General features: G+C 48.9%; 1 protein-coding gene across 1 annotated transcript in view; it reads right to left on the bottom strand.

Annotated features, from left to right (window-relative positions):
• Window positions 1-591: 591 nt before the first annotated feature.
• The window catches only part of COL22A1 (collagen, type XXII, alpha 1), a 283,964-nt gene continuing 261,828 nt past the window's right edge, over window positions 592-22,727 (bottom strand). The window contains 10 exon segments of the mRNA XM_006830721.1: window positions 592-779; window positions 1,108-1,185; window positions 2,154-2,336; window positions 4,848-4,914; window positions 6,721-6,900; window positions 9,310-9,354; window positions 10,558-10,593; window positions 13,518-13,589; window positions 16,220-16,273; window positions 22,477-22,530. Of these exon segments, the coding sequence (XP_006830784.1) occupies window positions 592-779; window positions 1,108-1,185; window positions 2,154-2,336; window positions 4,848-4,914; window positions 6,721-6,900; window positions 9,310-9,354; window positions 10,558-10,593; window positions 13,518-13,589; window positions 16,220-16,273; window positions 22,477-22,530 (957 nt within the window).

The raw sequence follows: 22,727 nt of genomic DNA on the forward strand, positions 1-22,727 counted from the left end.
GATCATCCCATGTTGTTGAGAGCTATCTTTCAAATCGTCTGCACTGAACTCTTTAACTCATTCCACTGAAAGTTGAGCACAGCAGGGTCTTATTCCCAAACCCTCCATTGCTTTGGGCTGTCTTCGCAGGGCACCCCCTGCCTCCTTCCTTTTTGACCCTAGTGCATGCAGGCAGGAGCCTATTATTAACTTTGCATTTATAAATGTTAAAAAACCACAATCGGCAGCTACACTTTAGCTTGGGGCTGTCAGAAGACAACAGGAAAAAACATCCCCTACCACACACATCAAAGTCTCCTGAGTCTAGAAGAGCAGAAAAGCATCCCACCAGGCATCAGCCTATGAAATAACAGTCACATCATCATGAACAATCATAATATTAATTATCATCTGACCGACCCACAACATCTGTGGGTTTTAATCATTGTGAGTTCTCCTCCCACAGCTGGAAAACAAAGACAAATGAAAAACAAAATTTGAGGACAAATACATGTTTGTTCTGAAATGTTTCAAGGCCGCTCTGGCTTCCCATCAGGCTCTGAGTTCAAGTTTCAGGAAATCCACTGCAGGCTCCGGGCTCTTCAAAATCTTCTAGGGACCCTTCACATTACCTGGCCGAGCAGCAAGGCTGGCGAAGTAGGCGCACTGGGAGGGGTCACACTGTCCAGGGGAACCAGGTGGGCCTGGGGGCCCAGGATGTCCCACTGGTCCTGTCTCCCCTTGAGGGCCAGGACTCCCAGGAAGTCCATCTTTCGCATAGCCAGGCTCCCCTGGTTGGCCTGAACGAGGATGACAAGAAACAGAAAAGGTGGCTCAGCTCCTTGTGAGCAATGCTGCCATCTGAGTCCCTTTTCTTCCTTTGCAAGGATTGTTCTATGGGATTTGTAATTCATGAGATCTATTTCAAGAGCTCCTGGAATCCACTACAACGATCATAGTAAGTCAAGAAGCTAGCATTTTAGAAAGATTTCATGAAAACAAATCAGTGCTTTCTGGCTTCTCCTCACACAAACCTGGCCATCCCTCCCCACAAATCCCTGTATTCTGTGTCCTGTGTGTGTATCACCTTCGTGATAGATGCCCCTCCCCAGACCTGACCACTTCTACCTGGGATTCCAGGGGGTCCCATCTCGCCTCGCAGGCCAACTCCTGGCACACCTGGATCACCTTTGGCTCCTCGGTCACCTGGTAAGAAAATGTGCACCTTGGGTGTGGAGACCTTGGATGAGGGCAGAGAGAGATCCCCGCAGGATGTGTGGGTCCAACACTTGGGTGCCATGGAGCCCAGCTCCAAACCCCTCTTGTTAGTTGGGGACACACACCCATGCCTCCTTCACCCCCCCTGGGTCCCTCTTCCCCAGGAGGAAGAGTGGATTATAAGGTCACTGAGCTTGGCTTTGGTCTTGTCTCTCTCAGTCTCTCATATCCCTCTACCTGCAGAGCCTGTATTCTGACCAGCTTTCCACTCTGTGGTTGCTAAGTGGGAAGGAGAGACTGCTGTTGCCCAAAGCTCCCTGTAGCCTGCATGGTGACCTGATTACCGCTCTATGGTCGCTAAGTGGGAAAGAGAGACTGCTGTTGTTCACAGTTACCTGGACCCTGAATTCTGACCTGCTTACCCTTCTGTGGTCACTAAGTGAGAAGGAGAGACTGCAGTTGTTCAAAGTTAACCAGACCCTGAATTCTGACCTGCTCACTGCTCTGTGGTCGCTAAGTGGGAAGAAGAAATGGCTCTAGTCAGGTGTCCTACTCTGAAAGCCAGAAATTAGGCAGCCATTTTTGGCTGCACTTCTAAAGCCACTCTCTCCAATTCTCATGCTGGCATTTAATTTTCACTGTGCTTGAGTCTAAAGGTATTATTGCTCAGTTCATCTCAACTCAGAAGGGGAAGGAGAGAGTGTATTGACCTAGCTTTCGGAGACTTGAACTGTGGAAAAGAAGAGCAAACAAAAAAGTAGCAGAGAATGCATTCAATTTTTCAAAAAATGTCAAGTATGAAACCCTCTTATGCATATGGAAAAATTACAGGATGCCAAAATGCAGGGCGTTACCAAGCTGTAGGAAATGAGGAAGCTTGAACAATGCAGACAGTTCTGGGGAGCCTCTGGGTTCCTTCTCAGGTAAGATGCATCTCCTTCAGGGGCTTCACTTACCTTTGGGACCCAGTGGTCCAGAGGGTCCTTCAAGGCCGCCCTGCCCGGGTCTGCCTGGCTCCCCTATGGGGCCTGCCTGGCCTGGAAGGCCATCTTTTCCAGGGGGCCCAGGGGGCCCAGGTCTGCCTTGGGATGCCTTCATGTGTGCTGGAGGCATCTGAGCCAGGAGATAGGCAAGTCTGTCTGTGGATCAGGAAAGAGAGAGAGATGACTTAGGAAGGCAGGATGAAGGCAGGATGGAGAAGGTCCTTATGGACCCACGGCAAAGCTCTAAACTCAAGAGACAATAACAATCCAACAACAATGAAACACCCTCAACAATGTCCTGCGTGGTCCTTGTGTCTGTGCTGGGCCAGTCACTGCCTCTCCTGACTAGGACCCCAATGCAACCGTGTGGCCATGTTGGTAAGCTCCTTGACCTGCCTTGACCTTGGCATCTTTTATAAAATGTAGACAGTGAGCTGATGACAACATATAGGATGGAGTAGATGAGACGCTATGTGCAAAACAGTATCTGACTCGTGCTGTGCACTCAGTAGGCACTGGCCACTGTGATAACAGGACCATGCAGTGGCGATGCTTGTTGTTGTTGTTGTTGTGTGCCGTGGAGTCGACCCTGTACAGGGTTTCCAAGGCTGTAAGTCTTTACAGGAGCAGAAAGCCTCATCTTTCTCCTGTGGAACAGCTGGTAGTTTCGAACTGCTGACCCTGCGGTTCGCAGCCCAATTTGTAACCACTACGCTACCAGAGCTCCTTGGTGGTGATGGTGGAGGGTGATAATAGTAGTAGTCATTGTCAGATGGGGAAATGGACATTTACATCAAGCTACTTAGGGATTCTTCCTCTGTGGATATCAACTTCCTCATCTGCAAGCTGAAGGGCTGGGTATGCTACCCATTAAAGATCTGCATGCATCTACAGCATGAAGCTCCCAGGACTACTTCTGATCCCTTAAATTCTGGCTGCTGTTCCTCCACATCTTCCTGTCAGACAGTGAGCTCACCGTATGGCCACCAAGAGCCATGTCCGTCACAGTCAGACAGCCACATCCATACCCCTCATCTCTTTGGTGGCATGATGGAGCCCAGTGAGGCTGGTGGCTGCCCAAGCCCCCTTGATGTGAAACCCAGGAAAGCAAGGGTCTTGTCCATTGTTATGACTGATGGGTTTCCCCACGGGCAAATGGAGGACTGTGGTCTTATCTGGGATGTTGGCAAATTATGTCTCCAAGCCTTGGTTCTCTCATTTTCAAATGGAGGCAATGCTGCCTCCTCAGAGGACTGTTTGGGAGAAAGGACTCAGCTGAGAAGACACTCCATCCAAACCACATTCACAGATGGTCATGTCTCCCCAGCACGGGAGAGGCTGATTCCTCAGTGATAAGTTGAACCCACGGAAAGAGAACTTGGAGACCACCACCCAGGGAACCTCAGGACACACTGGCCTGGGCACCCACCACTCTGATCTTTGGATTGTTTCCTTTCTTCACCCTCTCACCCACCCAACCTCAGCTCCTTGCTCTGGAAAACGATTACATGCCCGAATGTGTGTGGGGATGGACCAGCCTGGCCTGGACTCCCTACAGGCCAGGGATGACTATCATCTTGTTGCCTGCTCTCCCTATATCCAGCACCAAGCCTGGTATACAACAGGTGCAAAATAACCGTCTACAGCCTGGCCAAGTGCACCAGTGCTGGGGAACAGTGCTGATTCCCTCACCTTCCCTGATACAGGGTGGGTGGTGACCTGCTTCCCCACAGAGGGAAGTGGGAATGACTGTTAGTCTAGACAGTGTGTTGGTTGTGAGTGTGAGCACCTCACAGGCGGCTCAAGTGCGATTTTTCACCCTGCCGTGAGCTGGTTCAGCATTTCTGCTGCTGGGCTCCCAGTGACCCTTCTAACATCTACACACATCTCCAAGGCTTCTGGGGAGATGTCTAGGAGATTGCATAGGTAAATGCTTAGACCCCTTCCAAGATAGGTACAGTCCCTACCTGCTGGCGAGGTTCCTGTGACCTCCCCATCCTTCTTCCTTGCTGAGCACCTGCTACGTGCCAGGCACATGATAGGCTGAGGGGCTGAACCAATCCCTCCAGTACAGCTGAAAGGAAAGGCCTAGCATTTCCTTGAATGCCCTGTGTTTCCTTGTTCCTTTTGGTCTTTCTACATGTTATCCCAAAGAGCCTCATGTTGTCTTTCTGCTCGCAGCTCACAGGGATCTGCCTCCAGGAGGTCTTCTCTCATCAGTTCCCCACCTTCTGAGCTTTGGCCTGTCTCCTTTCAATACCCTCTGAGTTCAATCACAGCACAGAACTCTCCATGTTGTGCTGAAATTGTCTAGTCCACTCACTCATCTACCAGGACTGTGAGCTCTGTGAGGGCCACAGCAGCCCCACCAGTGTGATGTGTTGGCTGGATCAGAGATGGAAAGCACAAATGAATAACTACAGCAGAGCTCCATGAGTAGGCAATGAGCTCCCCATCACTGGAGGCAATCAAACGCTGAAAAGGGAGTCTATTGTGTCATCTAAGGGCACTGCCAATCCTGAAGTTGTACATTTGAACCACTCTTTGTGTGTGTTTTCCAAACCAGACTGGAAATGTTACAAAAGACAAATGAAAGAAATGCCTCCTAGACTTATCACAAGTCTCCAGACCTTATCTGCTCAGTTGCAATAAAGTCCAGATACTCACTTTCCAGCTGTTTTCCGAGCTCTTCTTGAATAAGCCGCCGCAGGGTGTCTGTGGACGGAGACTCTCCCTAGGAAGGGAGAAGTTGGATTATTTATCTTCCCAGTCAGCCCTGCTGCCAGGGACCCCCACCTTCCTAGTCCTATCCCTTTTCACACTGTTTCTCAGAGATACCTGCTGCCGTGGGATCGACTCTAACTCATGGTGACCCTCCCTACATGTATCACAGTAGAACCGTATTTCACACATTTCCAGTAGCTATTAGGAAGCAAACAGCCAGCCTTTCTTCTGAGGGGCCTCTGGCTTGACTCCAACCTCCAACTTTTTGGTTAGGAGATGCATCCACTGTCTGTACCACCCAGGGGCACCATAACACACTAAGCACATGTATGTCAATAATTGTCAACAGCACATTGCTGTTTCCATGGAGAACTGAGGGTTTTCACCCAGCCTATCACATGAGACTGCCCTACACCATTGCAGGTTGATGAACTGAGTTGGAAGCTTCCATTTGTCAGTGGGGGTTGCTATGGTTTTGATGCCGGACATATTTCAGTGGAGCTTCTAAATGAAGATGGACTAGGAGAAAAGGCCTAGAGAGCTACTGCCAAAAAGAAGCCAGTGAAAACCCATGGATCACATCAGGCTGAGACCATCATACACAGGGATGGCTGTGAGCTGATCTGACTCTTCCACAGGTAATGACAACAGGGCATCCTGTTTAGGAGAGGGGGTCTTTGCTAAATTGCATTTCTGTAGACTCTCTTCTTTGGTTATGAATTTGTGACCATGGTCTTTAAAATTCAATGAGGCTGCAGAACAAAAAGTTCCTAAGCTGGCTATCCTGTCACCAAGACGGTCACCATGTGTGAAGGACTCATTAGCCTGGAGACACAGGTGGTGTTCTTTTCAGCGTTTCCCAAGCTGTGCCAAAGTTGAAGCCCTAACGATGCAGTGGTAAGCAATTGCCTGCTAATTGAAAAGGTGCTGGTTTGAACTCACCAACTGCTCTGTGGGAGAGAGATGTGGCAGTCGGCTTCCGTTGAGATGTACAACCCTGGAAAACCTCCGGAGAAGTTCTATTTTGTCCCTTGACATTTCTAGGAGTCAGATCGGCTCCATGGCCATGAGTTTCCTTTGGTTTTTTAAGTCGCACTAAGGAGTTCTGATGTGATGTTGCAGGATAATGTGCTGGACCACAGGTCAGTTTGAGCTGCAAAGTTGGCAGTTCAAACCATCAGACGCTCCTTGGAAACCCTATACAGGGTCGCTAGGAGTTGGAACTGACTCAATGCGACGGCACTTAACAGCAACAAATAAATCCTGAAAGGAGCCCTGCTACCTACCATAGTGGTTACGCATTGGGATGCTAACCACAAGGGCAGCAGTTCAAATCTATCAGTTGCTCTGTGGGAGAACTGTGAGGCTTTCTGCTCCCATAAAGATTTACTGGCTCAGAAACCTTATACAGGGTTGCTATGAGTTGGGACCAACTCAACAGCACTTAATAACAACAACTAGGCGCCCTGGTGGCACTGTGGTTAAGCACTCAGCTAGTAATGAAAAGTGTGGTGCTTTGAAGTTACCAGTTCCTCTGCAAGGGAAAGATGAAACAGTCTGCTTCCATAAAGATTAGTCTTGGAAACCCTTGGAGCAGCTCTGTTTCCCTAAGGGTAACTACAAAGTGGGGTTGATTCTACGGCAATGGGTTTAATCTTTCAGGTTACTTACCTAGTAACCCTGTCACACCTGTCTGAAAAGGAGGCTGTCACCCAGCTGAGGAAGGCAGACTTGGCCAAGTCACACAGCCAGTTATTTGTAGGCTCCCTACTCAGGCTGAGCAGAGCCCCCTGTGAGGCTGGGTTAGCATCCTTACCCTGGGTCCTGGGAATCCTGGCTGGCCTGGAGCCCCCGGGGGTCCTGCTGGTCCGCTCTCCCCTGGCAGTCCCTGGGGACCCATCAGACCGGTATGGCCTTTGTGACCCGGGATTCCAGGATCCCCAGGTTGGCCCTTCCCACCAGGAGGTCCCTTATCTCCTTTGGTCCCAGGGTCTCCCTAGAGGAGGAGAGAAGTGAGTCAGTGGATGGGAGCCGACTCTCAGATGTGTGTAGCCCTGGAACAGAGACCTGGGTCCTGGTCAGTGGTGACTCAGAGCCAAGGATGTCCAGGAGTCCATCTTCTGGCTGAAGTACACTCAAGTGTCACAGGGTGTATCTACTGGACAAAGTGAGATCCCAGTTCCCAAATTCCAATGTCGGGCTCCATCCCAACAGAGAAGGCCAGTGTGGGGATGGGTCTAGTTCTCTGACAGATGCAGGGACAGTGGTGATCTTCACTAGAATTCTCACACTTAGGCTATCTCCCATGTCCTCCTCTTAGCTTCCCCTACCTACTGTCCAGTGCCCTTGGGGAAGCCTCGACCTGGGACCATTTCTGCTCATCTTGACCAGAGTGGGGAGTGTTGGGCCCATTTGTTTGGGAACCATGACAACTGCAGAGCAGTCTGGTCTTTTGCCTTTTCCTGTGACTGTGTCTGCCCAGTGAACCCCAGTGGTCAGTGGGTATGGCCACATGGTGAGTCCATCCATGGGCTTACAGTGTATACCCTACTACTTTGTGAGGTGCAGCCGAGAAGGATTGGGACCAGGTGAGGGAAAGAGTGAAGAGGAAGAAAAGCAAGATGGCAGCTGTAAACTCAGCATGGCCACAGGATGGCCGAGCACAGGGATGAAGTCACTTCCCACACGCGTCTAAAGGAAGAGAAATGTAGTGATTGGAGTGTCATACTTCTAGGGGGAACCCACAGACACATGGGCTTGTACTATGCAGCCTCTCTGGGAAGTACAGCACATACAGGGCTGGGGTCAAGGAAGGGGATGGGACCTGAGGGACCAGGTGGGTGAGGGCACCATTTGTATTGTGTTGTATTCACGTTTGTGCAGTCTGCACAGTGATTATAGCGTCTCTTCAACGATAACAACTACAATGAGCAGCAGAATTTTAAAATCATGAATTTTCCAGATCCGATGACAGCTGCTTACGTTTCCCAGCTGTGATGTGCACTACGAGGATGGTGTCCTCATACCGAGTCGGTGATGGTGCTGGGTCTTGGCACCCCTGAATGTCAAACCCCAGAATATGTGCTGAGCAGCATCTATTCATTAAATGCCTCATATCAGCTCACAGCAAGAGGATCTGTTCCATGTTTCAAATATCTCAGGGGTGTGAGGGTGTAGCACAGCTCCATGAAACCACCTATTAGGAATTGACAGGTGGTGGGTCCGGTACCTAAGGTAAGCCTGGGCTCACTTGCGCTTACTTACTAATTTGTAGTGAACAGTTTCACCTGGGTTTACCTTGCTTACTGAGTATACGCCATCCCCACTAAGATGGTGAATATGAAGAAGCTTTGATTTGGAAGAGAGACAAATGGCAGCCAGACTTAGAAGCAAAATCTTACATGTGGTGAAAAACGTAAAACCATTCACTACAGATTAGATAATAAGCACACATACGCCTGTGCTTACCTCATTTACTTGGTAATCTGTCATTATGAGTAGATTAAGGTACTAGAAAAAGGATTCATATATATGCTCTGAAGTCTCAGGCTTGGCAGCAATAGCTCCCCTGGGTATATGATCCTCTCATGGGGGGACTGCAAAGCCCCCCACCACCTTGGCTCCATGACTCAGAGGAAAGAGCCAAAAGGACAGATGAGACCCTCAGTCATCAGGAGCCATGGGGAGGGAGACCAAGAGGGAGAGAGAAAGGAGGAGTGATTCTTTTCTTGTCTTTGTGCAAGCAGGAGAAGCCAGCCAATTCCTCACCCATCCAACTTGCAAAGAAAGACACCATCAATTCTGTGCAGGACCACAGAAAACAAGCTGGGTGGGTGGAGGGCAGGTGGTCTGACTGCCATGTGGAGCAACAGAGGGACACTTGCTGACCAAGGTTGCAGGCAAATGGGGCTAAATTTCCTTACAAGCATCAGCAGTTGTCCACATTGTGAGATCGCCCCCTCCCTGCTTAGAAAACGCTCCCTGCTCCACACTGTCATTTTATGGAGACATGTAAAGCATGCTGCCTTTCCGGGTGTGGTGCTGATTTATTATGGGAAAATCTCTTCCCTTGTCACTCCCTCCCCTGGCGACAATGCTGGCTCCTGGAAAATTGGCATTTGGGGAGCTCCGAGTGGTGGCTGTTTTGTCAAGAACCAGCTTTCGTGGAGGAGGAGGGGACTAGAGCAGAATCTGTCACTTCACTCCCTGGAATGTTTGCCTTTGAATGTGTAATTGTGGTGATTTTATGCCTTAAAGTAACAAGCAAAGGAAAATGCAGGCGAGAAAACCAGAGGACACCGTGGGTAGAAATGGACTTCTCTGTGAGTACAGTGGTCTGCCTGGGAATGGTGTGGAGAATCTTCAGTGTGAGCCAGCTCGTGAAAAGGTCATCTGTCCCACTTACCTGTTCTCCTTTGGACCCTGGCTCTCCAGGCTTCCCTGCAACACCCTGCATGGACATCCAAGAAGAGAGAGGTTACCCACCAGGGCAGGGACATAAGGCTCTATGTCCTCCCAGCTCTTCTGCACAGGCCCCTGGGCTGGAGGCCTGGCTGTGTCAATGTGGTAGGGCTTGTCCATGTCCCCTCCTACCTCCTGCCACTGCCCTCTCCAGGACCCTCAGCCCTGACACCAACCTACTACCTGTTCCCCTGAGCCATGGCCTGCCCCTCCTCCCCCCTCCTCCATCCTGCTCACCATCACTCTCAGCCCCTTCACTTGTCCAGGAGGCCTTGCCTGAGGAGACTTTGACCAGCACTCGCTGCCCTGGGCCCTGGTCAGCCATGCTCCAGCCAAACCCGGTGACAGTGCCTCCCAACACCACAAACAGGCCAGCGGCTATCATCACCCCTCTGCCCAGGTAACTAGTTCCTGGTCCCCAGGACCCTCCAGGAAACCCTCCTCTCAACTCTGATCCCTCAGCCCAGTTAACCAGCTCCTACATGGCCCCGAAGCTCCTTCTAGAAAGCCCGCTCTGTCCTCCTGTCCCTCCACCAGCTAACCAGCCTTCTATGACCACCCTGTCCATCTGCCCAGATAACCATTTCCCATGTGGCCCCTCCAGGAAGCCCTCCCTGACCTCCCAGTCCTTGAGGACAGAGCCCCCACCCCCACCCCAGTGTCTCAATGGCCCCAGACCCTCTTGGAAAGTGATCACTTCAGGGTGCCCAGTCCCCACTTCTGAGACCCCTCCCCTGCTGGCGGGACTTCCAGGACTCGCCTCACCTAAAGGATCCCCTTTAGTCCCTCTTCATCCTCCTCCAGCCCCTCCTCTCCAGCCAGGATCTGTCCTCATGCATGGATCACTTTACACGGGCGGATCCCTAGCTTTCTTTTTACCCATCTGTGCTTGGATGCATCATCACCCCTTTAGACAGCAAGCATTTGCAAAGCAGGACCCATGCGAAATTCACCTGGGAACCTCACTCTTCCCACTCAGGCAGCCCAACTCTGTACTCAATAGTCATTCAAAAAATACAATCTTGAAATGTGGAGTCCTTTGCACAGAAAGCGTTGAGTATTTCAAGATGGTGATTTCAAGAGGATTAAAGCAAATGGGGGGCTTCTGTTAAGCCACAAAGTGCCCACCCCCCATCTGCCTGCACTCCCATAGGGATGGGTCCCTGAGGCAGACATGGTTCACAATACTAACCTCCTTGCCTGGGACGCCTTTCTCTCCAGGTTCTCCCTGTGAAACAGAACAGCCTATCAGTCGGCTGCAACATCAGCAGATTGTAAGTCACGTGTCTCCAAAACACATCAGCACTCAAGTCAGCCTTCTATCAAGACAGTGGTCCATGGTCCAGTTGACAAAGGGCATCCAAAACAGGGTTCATAGTTTTTCCAGAGTTAAGGAAAAACATACCATGCCCCAGGGTGGGGAGGAGAGCCTCCAGGGCTGGGGTCCTCATGAGTGGGCTGGGTGTTTCTGGGCCATCACTTCTACAACCATCTGGTTGAGGTGGGGAGACTTTAATGAGGTGCAGACCTACCATCAGACACCTACATAGCTCTAGAGTCAGAGTGTCAGGGTCAACCTTGGCACCTCCACTATTACTTCTGTGACTTGTCCACCTCCTTGCAGCTTCCTAAAGCTCAATGTGACTCTGTGCCCCCATCTGTAAAATGGGATGAGTAGTTGTTCCTGACGTAATGGAGGCTCAGAGAAAAAGAGGAAGAACCCCAATGAGATGGATTGGCACAGTGGCAGCAGCAATGGGCATAAATGTAGCAATGACTGTGAGGTTGGCCCAGGACCAGGCAGTGTTTCATTCTGCTGTGCATGGGGTCATAATGAGTTGCTACTGATTCAATGGCACCTAACACCGACATGAGATTTAAATGTACAAACATTGTTAACTTCCATCACTTGGCCTTCGACTCATGGCGACTTCATGCACAATGGAACAACAATGCTGCCCGATCCTGCACTGTGTCCGTGGTTTATTGTAGATCACACTGTTGTGGTCCATCGGGTTTTCACTGGCTGAGTTTTGGATCAACAGACCTCTCTTCCTATTAAATGTGTTAATACCTGTAGTAAAGGATTCAGAACAGTGTCAAGCAGGTAGTAAGGGATGGCCAAACAATCACTAATTCCACTTTGAGAAATTATTGTGCCAAGTGTGTGAGTGTGTGTAAGAGTGGGTACCTGAAGGCTCAGTGGGAGCAAGAACATTCTTAATGTGGGGATGGAGAAGGAGGTTTGGGTCTTCAATGGATGGTACAACTGAGTGAGCAGCATCAATTAAAAATAAGTGGAGAAATTTCACAAATATATGGGACTCAGATTATTAGGGAGAGGGAAAGGGCCATTTTTGGTTAGAAGGCATTGAGTTCATTTTATGGGTGGGAGAATAATTTGGAAAAGGAGAGCGCTAATAGTTGTATGTGAATAATGTAATCAATGTAACTGAATTATGTATGCAAAAAATATTAAATTGGCGACTGCTTTGTTGTACATAATTTCACCAAAATTAAAAAAAAAAAAAAAAGTGGACAGAGTCATTGTTAGAGAGGAGAGGTGGACAGGAACGTGGGATACACTTTTGACTCTTGTAAGTCACGTCCAGCCCACGTCTCCTTTCGCAGCCTGAGTGTGGATGTAACGCCCAGAAGACAACACCAGTAAGCTCACTTTGGGCATGTTGGATCCTTCAGCATGCCAGGGTGGCCCTACTTTAGGGGAACCTCTGCCCAGATTGGCACAGCGGCTACAGCAATGGGCTCAAGCATGGCGAGGATGTGAAGATGCTGAAGGTAACAGTCAGTGTTACGGTCCATTCTACTGAGGGCTGCTGGAATGGCCTTAATGAAATAGCAGCAACACTACTGCTGTGAGATAACATAAGGACCGTGAGGACGGTGCAGGACACATGGGCAGTTTTGTTCTGTTGGACATGGGATGTACATGGGATGGTACATGGGGATGTACATGGGATGGTACATGGGGATGTACATGGGATGGTACATGGGGATGATACATGGAGATGTACATGGAGATGATATGATTTAAAACAACAACTGCCAGAACTCCCGTTTAGATCACCTGTAGCCCCCCTCTGCATCAAATTGTCAGCTCAGATGGGCCCAAGCGTCAGCTGGGGCACAAGCCTACTGTTTGGCCTTGAATAAAAAAATACTTTTGGTCCCAAAGCCCAAGCACCCTCATCTTTGAAATGACCTCTGAAGGTCCTTCAGGGCCTAGGGTCATCACCATGTCCACTGTCCCACAATGACCATCACCACCACAGCAGCTCCTATTGATTGGGCATTTGGAATGGTCCAGACACCTTTCCTGCTCCCTTTGTAGGAGTCGTCTCATTTGATCCTCAGGCATGGGTGCTGTTGTTAAGTCCATGGGAGTATTGAGGAGAGGAAGGCACATGGAAGTCAGGAGACTTTCCTAAAGTCTGAGAACCCCCCAAGTGTGACCTCTGAGCTCATACTTGAACCAGTGCATCTCACTGTCCACCAGATCAAGGTGCAGCATTGACCAGTTCACTGTGGTCTAGTAGGTGGGATTCTCGCCTTCCATGCGGGAGCCCCAGGCTCAATTCCTGATGGATGTATCTCATGCTTCATTACTACCGTCTGTCAGTGCAGGTTTCAGTGGGGCTTCCAAACCAAGATGGAGTAGGAAGAAGGGACTGGAAACCTACTTCTGAAAAGCAACCAATGAAAACCCTGTGGGTCACAACGGTCTGATCTATAACCCATCATGGGGATTAACGTCCCAGGTGTAGCGAGGGAGAGAGATGGGCAGCACTGGTTGGACTAAGAGTTGACAGGACTTGTGGATGTAAACAGACAAATCAGCAAAAGAGCTATCTCAAGATGGCACCCCTGGAATGGCTACATACTTTATAGGACCCTGTGAAAAATGATTATGTGTCCCTGGTTCAAAAAGCATTCAGGATTTCAAGATGGTAACGGTAGGGAATTAAAGCAAGAATGAGGCCTTCTTTCTTGCAAGACCAGGCATGAGGTCTTGATAGGTTGGGAACTGACTCAATGGCAGCTAACAACAACAACAGATGACCTAAGGGTACAGGAGGTGGCAGTAAACACCTGGAACCAGGCATTTTGGCCCCACTAGGGATCCCTGCTTACCGGAGGCCCTCGGGGACCCTGGAAGCCAAGAAGTCCTGGACTGCCATTTTCTCCTTTGCTGCCTTTCTGGCCCTGCAAAGAGAACACCACAGAGAATTAGCTCTTTTAGATGAAGTGCCCACGCAGTGGATTCAGAAAACTTACCACCCCTCTGTACTCTGAAGACCTTTCCTGAGAGGGTGGGGATTGGGCTGGGAAGGGACATGGAGTCTGGGAGGACTCCAGCTGTGTTGAATTCCAACAGTACTGTGAGCAATGGGAAGAGCACAAGGGGAGGTCCCCCCAGTACCGTCAACAACCTTTTCATCCAAAGAGGAAAAAACAAACTGGAACCAATCCTTAATAAAACACCCTGATGTGTGGGTAACCCCAAAATGTAGCCCTCTAGTGGGACACCACACTTCTTCCAATAAAGTTGCTACCCAGGTTCATGGTTTGGTGGGATCCTTCATCTATGACAGTGTATAGAGACTTTGGGAATCTTTCTGGTTCAGCCTTTGGGAAGCCATCAAAGTTGAGTTGGTTCTTCTGGGACCACGTCTTCTGCAGGGACTGGTTCTAGTCACGAGTCCCAATTCCATCCCAACTGTTCTGTCTCACCAGGAGTAACAAGGCCCACATCATAGCTCCAGGGACAGGAAGGGATTCAGACTCTCTGTGTGTGACAGCCTTCAGTGTGGATTGCATCTCAACATAAAGAAAACAAAAATCCTCACTACTGGACCAATAAACAACACTCTTATCAATGGAAAAACGATTGAAGTTGTCAAGGACTTCATTCTTCCTGGATCAACTATCAACACTCATGGAAGCAGCAGTTAAGAAATCAAACGACGTATTGCATTAAGCAAATGTGCTGCACAAGACCTTTTTAAAGTGTTGAAGAGCAAAGACATCAACTTGAGAACTAAGGTGCGCCTGACCCAAGCCATGGTATTTTCAATAACTTCTTATGCATGTGAAAGCTGGACAGTGAATAAGGAAGACCATAGAAGAATTGATGCTTTTGAGTTATGGTGTTGGAGGAGAATATTGAAAGTGCCGTGGGCTGCCAAAAGAACAAACAGATTTGTGTTGGAAGAAGTGCAGCCAGATTGCTCCTTGGAAGCCAGGATGGTCAAACTTCATCTCTCATACTTCAGACATATTGTCAGGAGGGACCAGTTACTGGAGAAGGGTGTTATGTTTGGTAAGGTGGAGGGTCAGAGAAAAAGAGGAAGACCCCCCAATGAGATGGACTGGCCAAGTGGCAGCACCAATGGGCTCAAGCGTATCAATGATTGTGAGGTTGGCCCAAGAGTGGGCAGTGTTTCGTTTTGTTGTACATAGGGTCACTATGAGTCGGTATTGACTCAATGGCACCTATAACAACACCAAAATGTGTGATGTTCCTGACCCAAAATGAGGTGGGTCTTCACTAGGTGACCACCGGTCCTGGTTAGCACAGACCTGGCAGGTGTCAAGAGACACAGCACTTTCAGGGTTAACACCAGGAAGTATTTGACAGATGTGGAGAGCTGGCCACTTGCATCGCCTTACCCATTGCCTCAAACAATTGTATCTTGACTCATCGCTTCCTGTGCATGGGTATTCTGTATAGATTTACCAGTTTCCACACATAAAAATACAAGAATGCTTGACCAGGAGGAGGCTACTGGACAGGCTTTGGGGTTCTGGTGTGGTGTTGTAGGAGAGATAGTAGATTACTAACTGCAAGGTCAGCAGTTTAAACACACAAGCCACTTCTCAGAAAGTGACTCCATAGCAGTAAACAGCAACAAGCGTCCATTCAGAGAACTACTGCTGGCCCAGTGCTTACAGAGGTTGGCTGCTAACCAAAAGGTCGCCAGTTCAAACTCACCACCCACTCCACAGGAGAAAGATGGAACAGGACACTTCTGTACAGATGGTAGCCTTGGAAATCCAATGAGGCAGTTCTACTCTGTTCTATAGCGCTGTGTCCAAATCAACTTGAGGACAGTGCTCCATTCCAGAACTATCTTTCCTACCATGTCTCCCACCTCCTAGGTCTGAACTCAAAACTATGGGATCTTCTACCCTGGAACAAGGACTCTGGGGATTAGGCATGCCATCTTCTTTCTACCAGTCTTCATGTTTCCCTCATCCCACCTCCTAACTAGCAGAAGGAGCTTCTTCCACCAAGACCGTTCTACTTCTAGTCCCATGTTGCACACTCACCTGTCCTTTGAAAAGGTAAGGGTTGGCAAACCTGATCCTGTCCTTTCATGTTCTAAGAATATCAAAACTTCACCTTTATTCCATATATTGTTGTTGTTGTTGTTGTTTAGTGCCGTTGAGTCAGTTCTGACTCATAGTGACCTTGTATAGGGTTTCCAAGGAGTGACTGCTGAGCTTGAACCATTGACATTGTGAATCAAACTGATCTTGCAGTCCAGAGCTTTATCCCACAGCACCACACCTAATGTAATACACATGTAGTTTAAAAGTTTTGTTTCTTTGGATGCTTACAGTTGCAGACAACAGAGCCGAGAGTATGATCATTTTAAACTTTGAAATGGGTCCAGCTTGTCTCTTGCCTTCAGACTGTTTCTACCATTGAAACTCACATCTCCCCATTTATGCTCTAGAGGTGGAAACTGGGCAATCTGCTATATATGAACCACATGTCGCTTTCAAAGCTTGCTCCTGACTCCATCCTTCAGCTACAGGAGAGTACTCACTGGGCTTCCTGGAGGGCCAGCATCTCCTGAAGATCCAGGTGAGCCGTTCTTACCCTGGAGGACAAAACAGAAGTGGTCATTCTGCCAAGATTCTCTGCCAGAATGTCTCCAAGCAAGAGGCAGGGAGAAAGCGATTTCCAGGTATGGCAGCCAAGTTCACACCTAGACTCTGTTACTCTGGTTCTCAGTAAGTTCCTTCCTAACTCCGATGATATTTTTAATCAATCAATATCAAGCATATCAGGAATTGTGAGTATGTCACAAGACTGGGCAGTGTTTTGTTCTGTTTGCCTGAACTCACAAAAAGTCGAATATACTGCGGACTGCCAGAAAAAAGAACAAATCTATGTTGGAAGACGTACAGCCAAAATGCTTTATAGAAAGGAGGATGGTGAGACTTACCAAGAGGGACGGGAGCCTGGAGAAGGACATCATGAACGGTAAAGCAGAGGGTCAGTGAATAAAGGGAAGATGGACTGGCACAGTGTCTACAACAAAGGACTCAAGCATACTGATGACTGAGAGGATGGGCCAGGACTGAGCAGCACCTTGCTCTGTTGTGCATTACGGACGTTATGAGTTGGAACTCACTTGATAGTAAGAGGTCGTATTATTCAATCCGTTGCATTGTTGTGGAATTCAGAGATTTTTGTGTCTATGAAGATGCCCAGCCTAGTGATAGGTACCCAAGACATAGTCACAATAAATGATCACAGTCACATTGATGCATTCATCCACCGACTCAGGTGCTCCGCGGAGGAACTGATGAACCAACCAGCACAACTCAATCTACCAATGACTGCTTTATGTCACTCCAACACTTCTTGGCTCACAAGGCATGTCACATGTTGATCCCATACTAGGGGTCATTACGGACTCCTGGTGTGGTCCTGTAGGATCGGCACTGGACTTCCAACTGCAGGATCATCAGTTCAAGCTCACCAGTCACTCCTCAGAAACCCTATACAGGGTCGCTGAGAGTCAGAATTGATTTGATGACACTTAACAACTTCAACAGGCATCATTGTGGGAAGCACAGTAGCTCTGTAGGATAAGCACTGGACTGCGAATCACAAGGTCAGTGGTTCAAGTCCACCAGCCACTCCACAGGAGAAATATGAGGCGTTTTGCTTCTGCAAAGATTTATAGCCTCAGAAACCCTATAAAGGGTGGCAGTGAGTTGGAACTGACTGGCCAGCACTTACCAACAACAGGCATCATGGTACACTCATTTAAGAGAGGAAGGGAGTTCTGGTGTGGTGCTGTGGGTTAATGCACTGGACTACACTGTTGGTTTGAACTGCAATGTTGGCAGTTCAAGCTCACTAGCCGCTCCTTGAAAACCCTGTAGAGACTCACAATGGATCAGAACTCACTCAATGGCACTCAACAACAACAAGAGAGGAAGATGAAAACACTGACACCTAGGGAATAGAAATGGCTTGTGCATTCTTGAACCTGAAGAGTATTTTATACACATTTGTAGCTTTGATAAATGCACTTAACCATAAGATCCTTGGTTGAGTAAATATCAGAGATATCAAGAAAGTGGCAGCTTACATATTCTGTGATGTTGGAAGTGACACCATTTATATTTCAAACACATCAGGGTGGACAGTGTCCCGCTGCATTTTCAGACCAAGAAAGACTAGGAAACAAGATTTGGCAATCTAATTCTGAAACCTACCCAGTGAAGACCCTATAGATCACAACAGAGCACTGTCTGATAGAGTGCTGGGAGGTGAGCGTCTGTGTTGGAAGGCACACAGAACGCACAGTGGTGCTAACAGTGGACTCAAAGCAAGTGGAGGACCCCAGACAGTCTGGGCACCGTCCCCACCCTGCTCTGCCCCTCACTGAGGCCATGGCTTATGGGGTGGTGACTGCCACTGCCAAGCACACCTGACTCAGAGTGACCCCAAGTACCACTGTGAACCACACACTCTTCACTGACTGCTTTTCAGAAGTAGATTACCAGGTCTTTCTTCCTAGTGTGTCAGACACTGCACCCAGGACCCAAACCCATTGCCATGGAGCTAATTACAAGTCTTCTACCTCAGGAAGACCCATGCATTCCACCACTGAACCCAATTCAGCATCATAGAAATACACAAACCGCTACCAACAGACCAGGTTACGGGAGGTGGAGTCAGGCCTCCTGCAGGGACGATGACAATCCCACCCCTGAACCACCATGACCCTCTGACTTGGCCCTGAGTGACCACAAGCACCTCTTAACCCCTTGTGCCTCTCAGGCACCTCCATTCTCTACAACCTCTCAGGAATCTTATGAGCAAGTGTCTTTACCCCTTCAGAGCAGATGGGGAAACTAAGGCACACATGGGTCCTCAGTGAGCACTGAGCCCACCCCAGTCCTCCCTGCAAAGGCTGCTCCAGGCTGCCTCCTCTCTTCACCCCCTCCATCCACCCACCCATCTGTGCCCTGTGCTGATTGTATCTCTCCTCCATCTCCCTCTGCTCTTTTCTGTTTGCTGGAGGGAGAATGTTCAACAGGAGGCGAGGTGCACTCAGGGGGTGAGGTGGAGAGATTCTGGACACCAAGCCTCTGTGCGCTTGAGGCTCACGGGGCTGAGACTCTTCATACTCTGTTGCCTCGAGATTGCTCCCCAGTCTCTGCCACCCAGGAATGGGGCCACAGAGCCCTGGATTCCAAATGCCTGCCCCCAGTCCCCTGCCTTGCCAGGGTGCCCTACCTCCAGTCCCCTGCTCTGCCAGGGTGCACTTTCTGAGCAGGACAGCCAACACACAAGAATACACTGGAACTGCACCCTGGGAAGCAGATTGCTCAGAGCCAGGCCTGCTTTGCCACTTATAAGCTGTGTGATCTTGGGCAACTTCCTCGATGTCTCTGTGCCACCAGTTCTTATTTGTCAATGGGGAGAGCAATGGGCTCACCTCAGTGAGTCGGTGAACGTAAATGCTAGCACAGCCCTGGGCCCTGAGCCTTTTGGTGTTTCTTGGATGGTGGGGGCTTAGGGGGTTACGTGTGTCCAGGAAACCACGCCTGCTGCTCACCATGCCTAAGGGGAGATTTTATTTTATTGTGATTTGTGTGAAAGGAGCAAATTCGTTCTCTATTGAACCACTGGTACACATTTTATTGTGTGACATTGTTTGCAATCCCAATGTCCTCCCTGTGTTTCCTGTTTCCATTCATCCTTTGCTCCCACCTCCTCCTGCTTTCTGAGCTTTCTCCTTGGACAGATGCTGCCATTCTGATCTTTCTGGTTGTTTCAAGCAGACCTCCCTGGTGTGATTGTTCACCTTACAGGCCTATCCATCTATGGGACCACAAGGGTGAATTCAGGTCTAGGCCTGAAGAGTGGTGTTTACTAAGGCCGCATTCTTGGGGGTTCCACCCACATCTAAAGTAAAAATGGAAACTTTCAGGCATTGCCCACATCCAATGGCACCATAGCTATGAACTAGAGGCACTCCAGCAAGATTCAAGGTCTGTGGTGCTTCAGGGTAAGCGTTGGACTGCTAAACATATGATTGGTGGTTCAAACCCACCAACTGCTCCTTGGAAATCCTTATACAGGATTGCTATGTGTTGAAACTGACTCAACAGCACTTAAAAACATCAACAGTCCAGGGTCCAGTGATCTTCCCAGGGCTCCCACACCCTTCTCTTCATTCAAGAAACCTTCTAAGGTCCTGATGAGTAAGAATCCAGGTCAGCAAACACAAAGTTCAAAAAAGGAGGGTGTATAAAACTTACACTAACACATGGTGTGGTGCTGAGGGCTAATGCGCTGGACTGCAATGTTTGTCTGAATCACAAGGTCAGCAGTTCAAGCTCACCAGCCGCTCCTCGGAAACTGTATACAGGGTCGTTATGGGTTGTAACCAACTTGATGGCACTTAACAACAACAACAACAACAACTAATAATCACACTCCATGAGGCACGTCCTCCTCAGAACATCAAGCCACAAGACACCCAAAGGACGGCATTTGCCCAAAAATAAAGCTCAGAAGGCAGAAAGGGCGGACGAGAGGAAATGGGGGGGAGACACAGGAGACAGTGTCACAAAATGTATAAATGGTTTAAAGGAAAATGAATTTGCTCTGTAAGCTTTCACCCAAATCACAACAAAAAGTAAAAGAGAAAAGAAGCATGTGAGCATGCGCAGAGAACACACTAGGCGTCTCTGCCCTCCACGCAGAGAACCGTGCGGATCGGTCCATGCTATGTTGTCCATATTCTCAACAACAATGACAAAATAAATACATTTTAAAAGAAAGGGATGGTGGAAAGGTCATCAGAGAAGTGGCCCAGAGCCTGCTTTAGTGTGTTTTAACAAAGACAAAGAAAACGAACAGTAAGCATTTACTGTTTTATTGGTAACAGATTCCTGATGCTCGTCCTCTGGATGGACATGGACACACTAGAAAGCTGCCGCTCTACTTCTGAGCATATGGTGACTCCTTCAAGGTCAAACCCACCTCCAGCAAGGGCACCTGAGGCAGTTCACAGCCTCACCTGGAGACTAGAGAAGGTTTCCCTCAGCTCACACACCTGTCCTCCAGAACACACAGGACATCACCTCATGCCCTGTGTCATCTCCTCTGCCTTTGAATGTGTTTGCTTTATATTTGCTCTTATGGTCTTCGAGGATGGATTGTGTGCTGCCCTTTGCTAAGACATGCTGGGGGAAGACAGAGCTATGGGCCTGCTCCCGCCCCCAGGAGAAGGACTGAGATGCAGTTCAGTCAGGGGTTCTCCTCTGAGCCCAGCATGTTTGATCATGTCATGGAATGAATTTATGGGATTCTTTCACTGGCCCCATTTGACAGATGAGAAAATTGAGGCCTAGGGGAGGTGAAGAAAGTCACCTAGCTCATAGGATGAGCCAGGAATCAAGTCCAGATGGTCTCATAGGATGAGCCAGGAATCAAGCTCCAGATGGAGCTTGGATGCTGAAGCCAAGAGCCCTGGTGAGGATGAGCCAGGAATCAAGCTCCAGATGGAGCTTGGATGCTGAAGCCAAGAGCCCTGGTGAGGACCATTCACACCTATAGGCGCCTGGAGGGTGCTTCTCAGCTTCCTAGGAGTCTTTTCAGACATGTCCCCAAACTGTAATACTGCAGATACTCTGTATGTGCACTGGATACATACAAAGGTAAACTTGGCCTTCAGACACCCCTTAGGTCTGGGACTGAACTCACTCCCATGGCTCAACTTTCAGACGAACAATAGAAAGGTCCTTAAGGTGAACAATAGCACCTGGTAAGTACACACACCTTAGAACCCTCCACATCTGAGACCAAAAGCACAGAATTTACCCAAGGACCAAGTTCAGAGGTGGGTAGGAGAGGAAGAGGAGTGGAAACGGGAGACACAGGGAGGAAGGGGGGAAGGCAGGTGACAGTGTGGAGACTGCAGTCACTGAGATGAGACAAAATGTGGAAGAAATGCATGGAAAACCTTTACCCACTTCAAAATAAAAAGTTTACAACAACAATAATAATAAGGTTTTTGCTTCCCAAGATTCCTCTTGCTAGTGATTGTTGTTGTTGTCAAATGCCATAGAGTAGGTTCTGACTCATAGTGAGTTGGATCCTGTATAGGGTTTCCAAGGAGCAGCTGGTGAGCTTAAACTGCAGTTCAAATCAGCCTTGCAGTCCAGTGCATTAAACCACAGTACCACCCAGGACATGCTTCTAGATCCTAAGCTTTGGGATCAGCCCACATGTACCTCAGAAGAAACATCTAGCAGTTTTCATCTGTAAGATCATTTGTTTTTGTTGTGAAATGTCGTCGAGTCAGTTTCAACTCATAGTGACCCTGTATAGGGTTTCTGAGGAGCAGCTGGTGAGCTTGAACCATTGACCTTGTGGTTCAAACAGCTCTGCAGTCTGACACATTAAGCCACAGCGCCACCCCAGGACTCCTTAGGCATGACAGTTCTAGGAGCGTAGTTCTGCTCTAACACACAGGGTGAGTTGGAGTCAACTCAACAGGAAGGGGTTAAACCCAGAACAAGGCTCCAGGGAGGTCCTCTAAGGTCAACACCCATGTCAGGAAGGATCTTCATGATTTCCAGATTGTGGAAAGCAATCCCAGAAAAGAGGCTGGTGAGTGGGTCGATACTCAGGGTGCTTAGAGCAGTGGTCACTGACCAACTACATGACAGATTGCCATTTTGTAACAGCACACAGAGCTGCATCATTCATCAACCATGAGGAGCACCTGGAGAAACATGGACCACATTAGTCTCAGAGAAAACTCACCGGAGGGCCCCTAAGTCCTCGGGGCCCCTGTGGTCCCATGGGTCCAGTGTCACCCTGAAACAGACAGAGAGGAGTCATATTAATACAGAGTCCCTGCAAGAAAAGATGTTGGCCCAGCTTCCAGATGGGACTTGCCCACATCATCCAAGAGATTGCATCCAAAATGCATGACCATGACTAGCCAATGATTCAAACTGTGGAGAAACTCAATTCATGTAGAGGGGCTTGTTGTTGTTGTTGTCAGGTGCCAT

This window comes from Chrysochloris asiatica, unplaced genomic scaffold (genome assembly GCF_000296735.1).
Source record: "Chrysochloris asiatica unplaced genomic scaffold, ChrAsi1.0 scaffold00001, whole genome shotgun sequence".
NCBI classification, from domain to species: Eukaryota; Metazoa; Chordata; class Mammalia; order Afrosoricida; family Chrysochloridae; genus Chrysochloris; species Chrysochloris asiatica.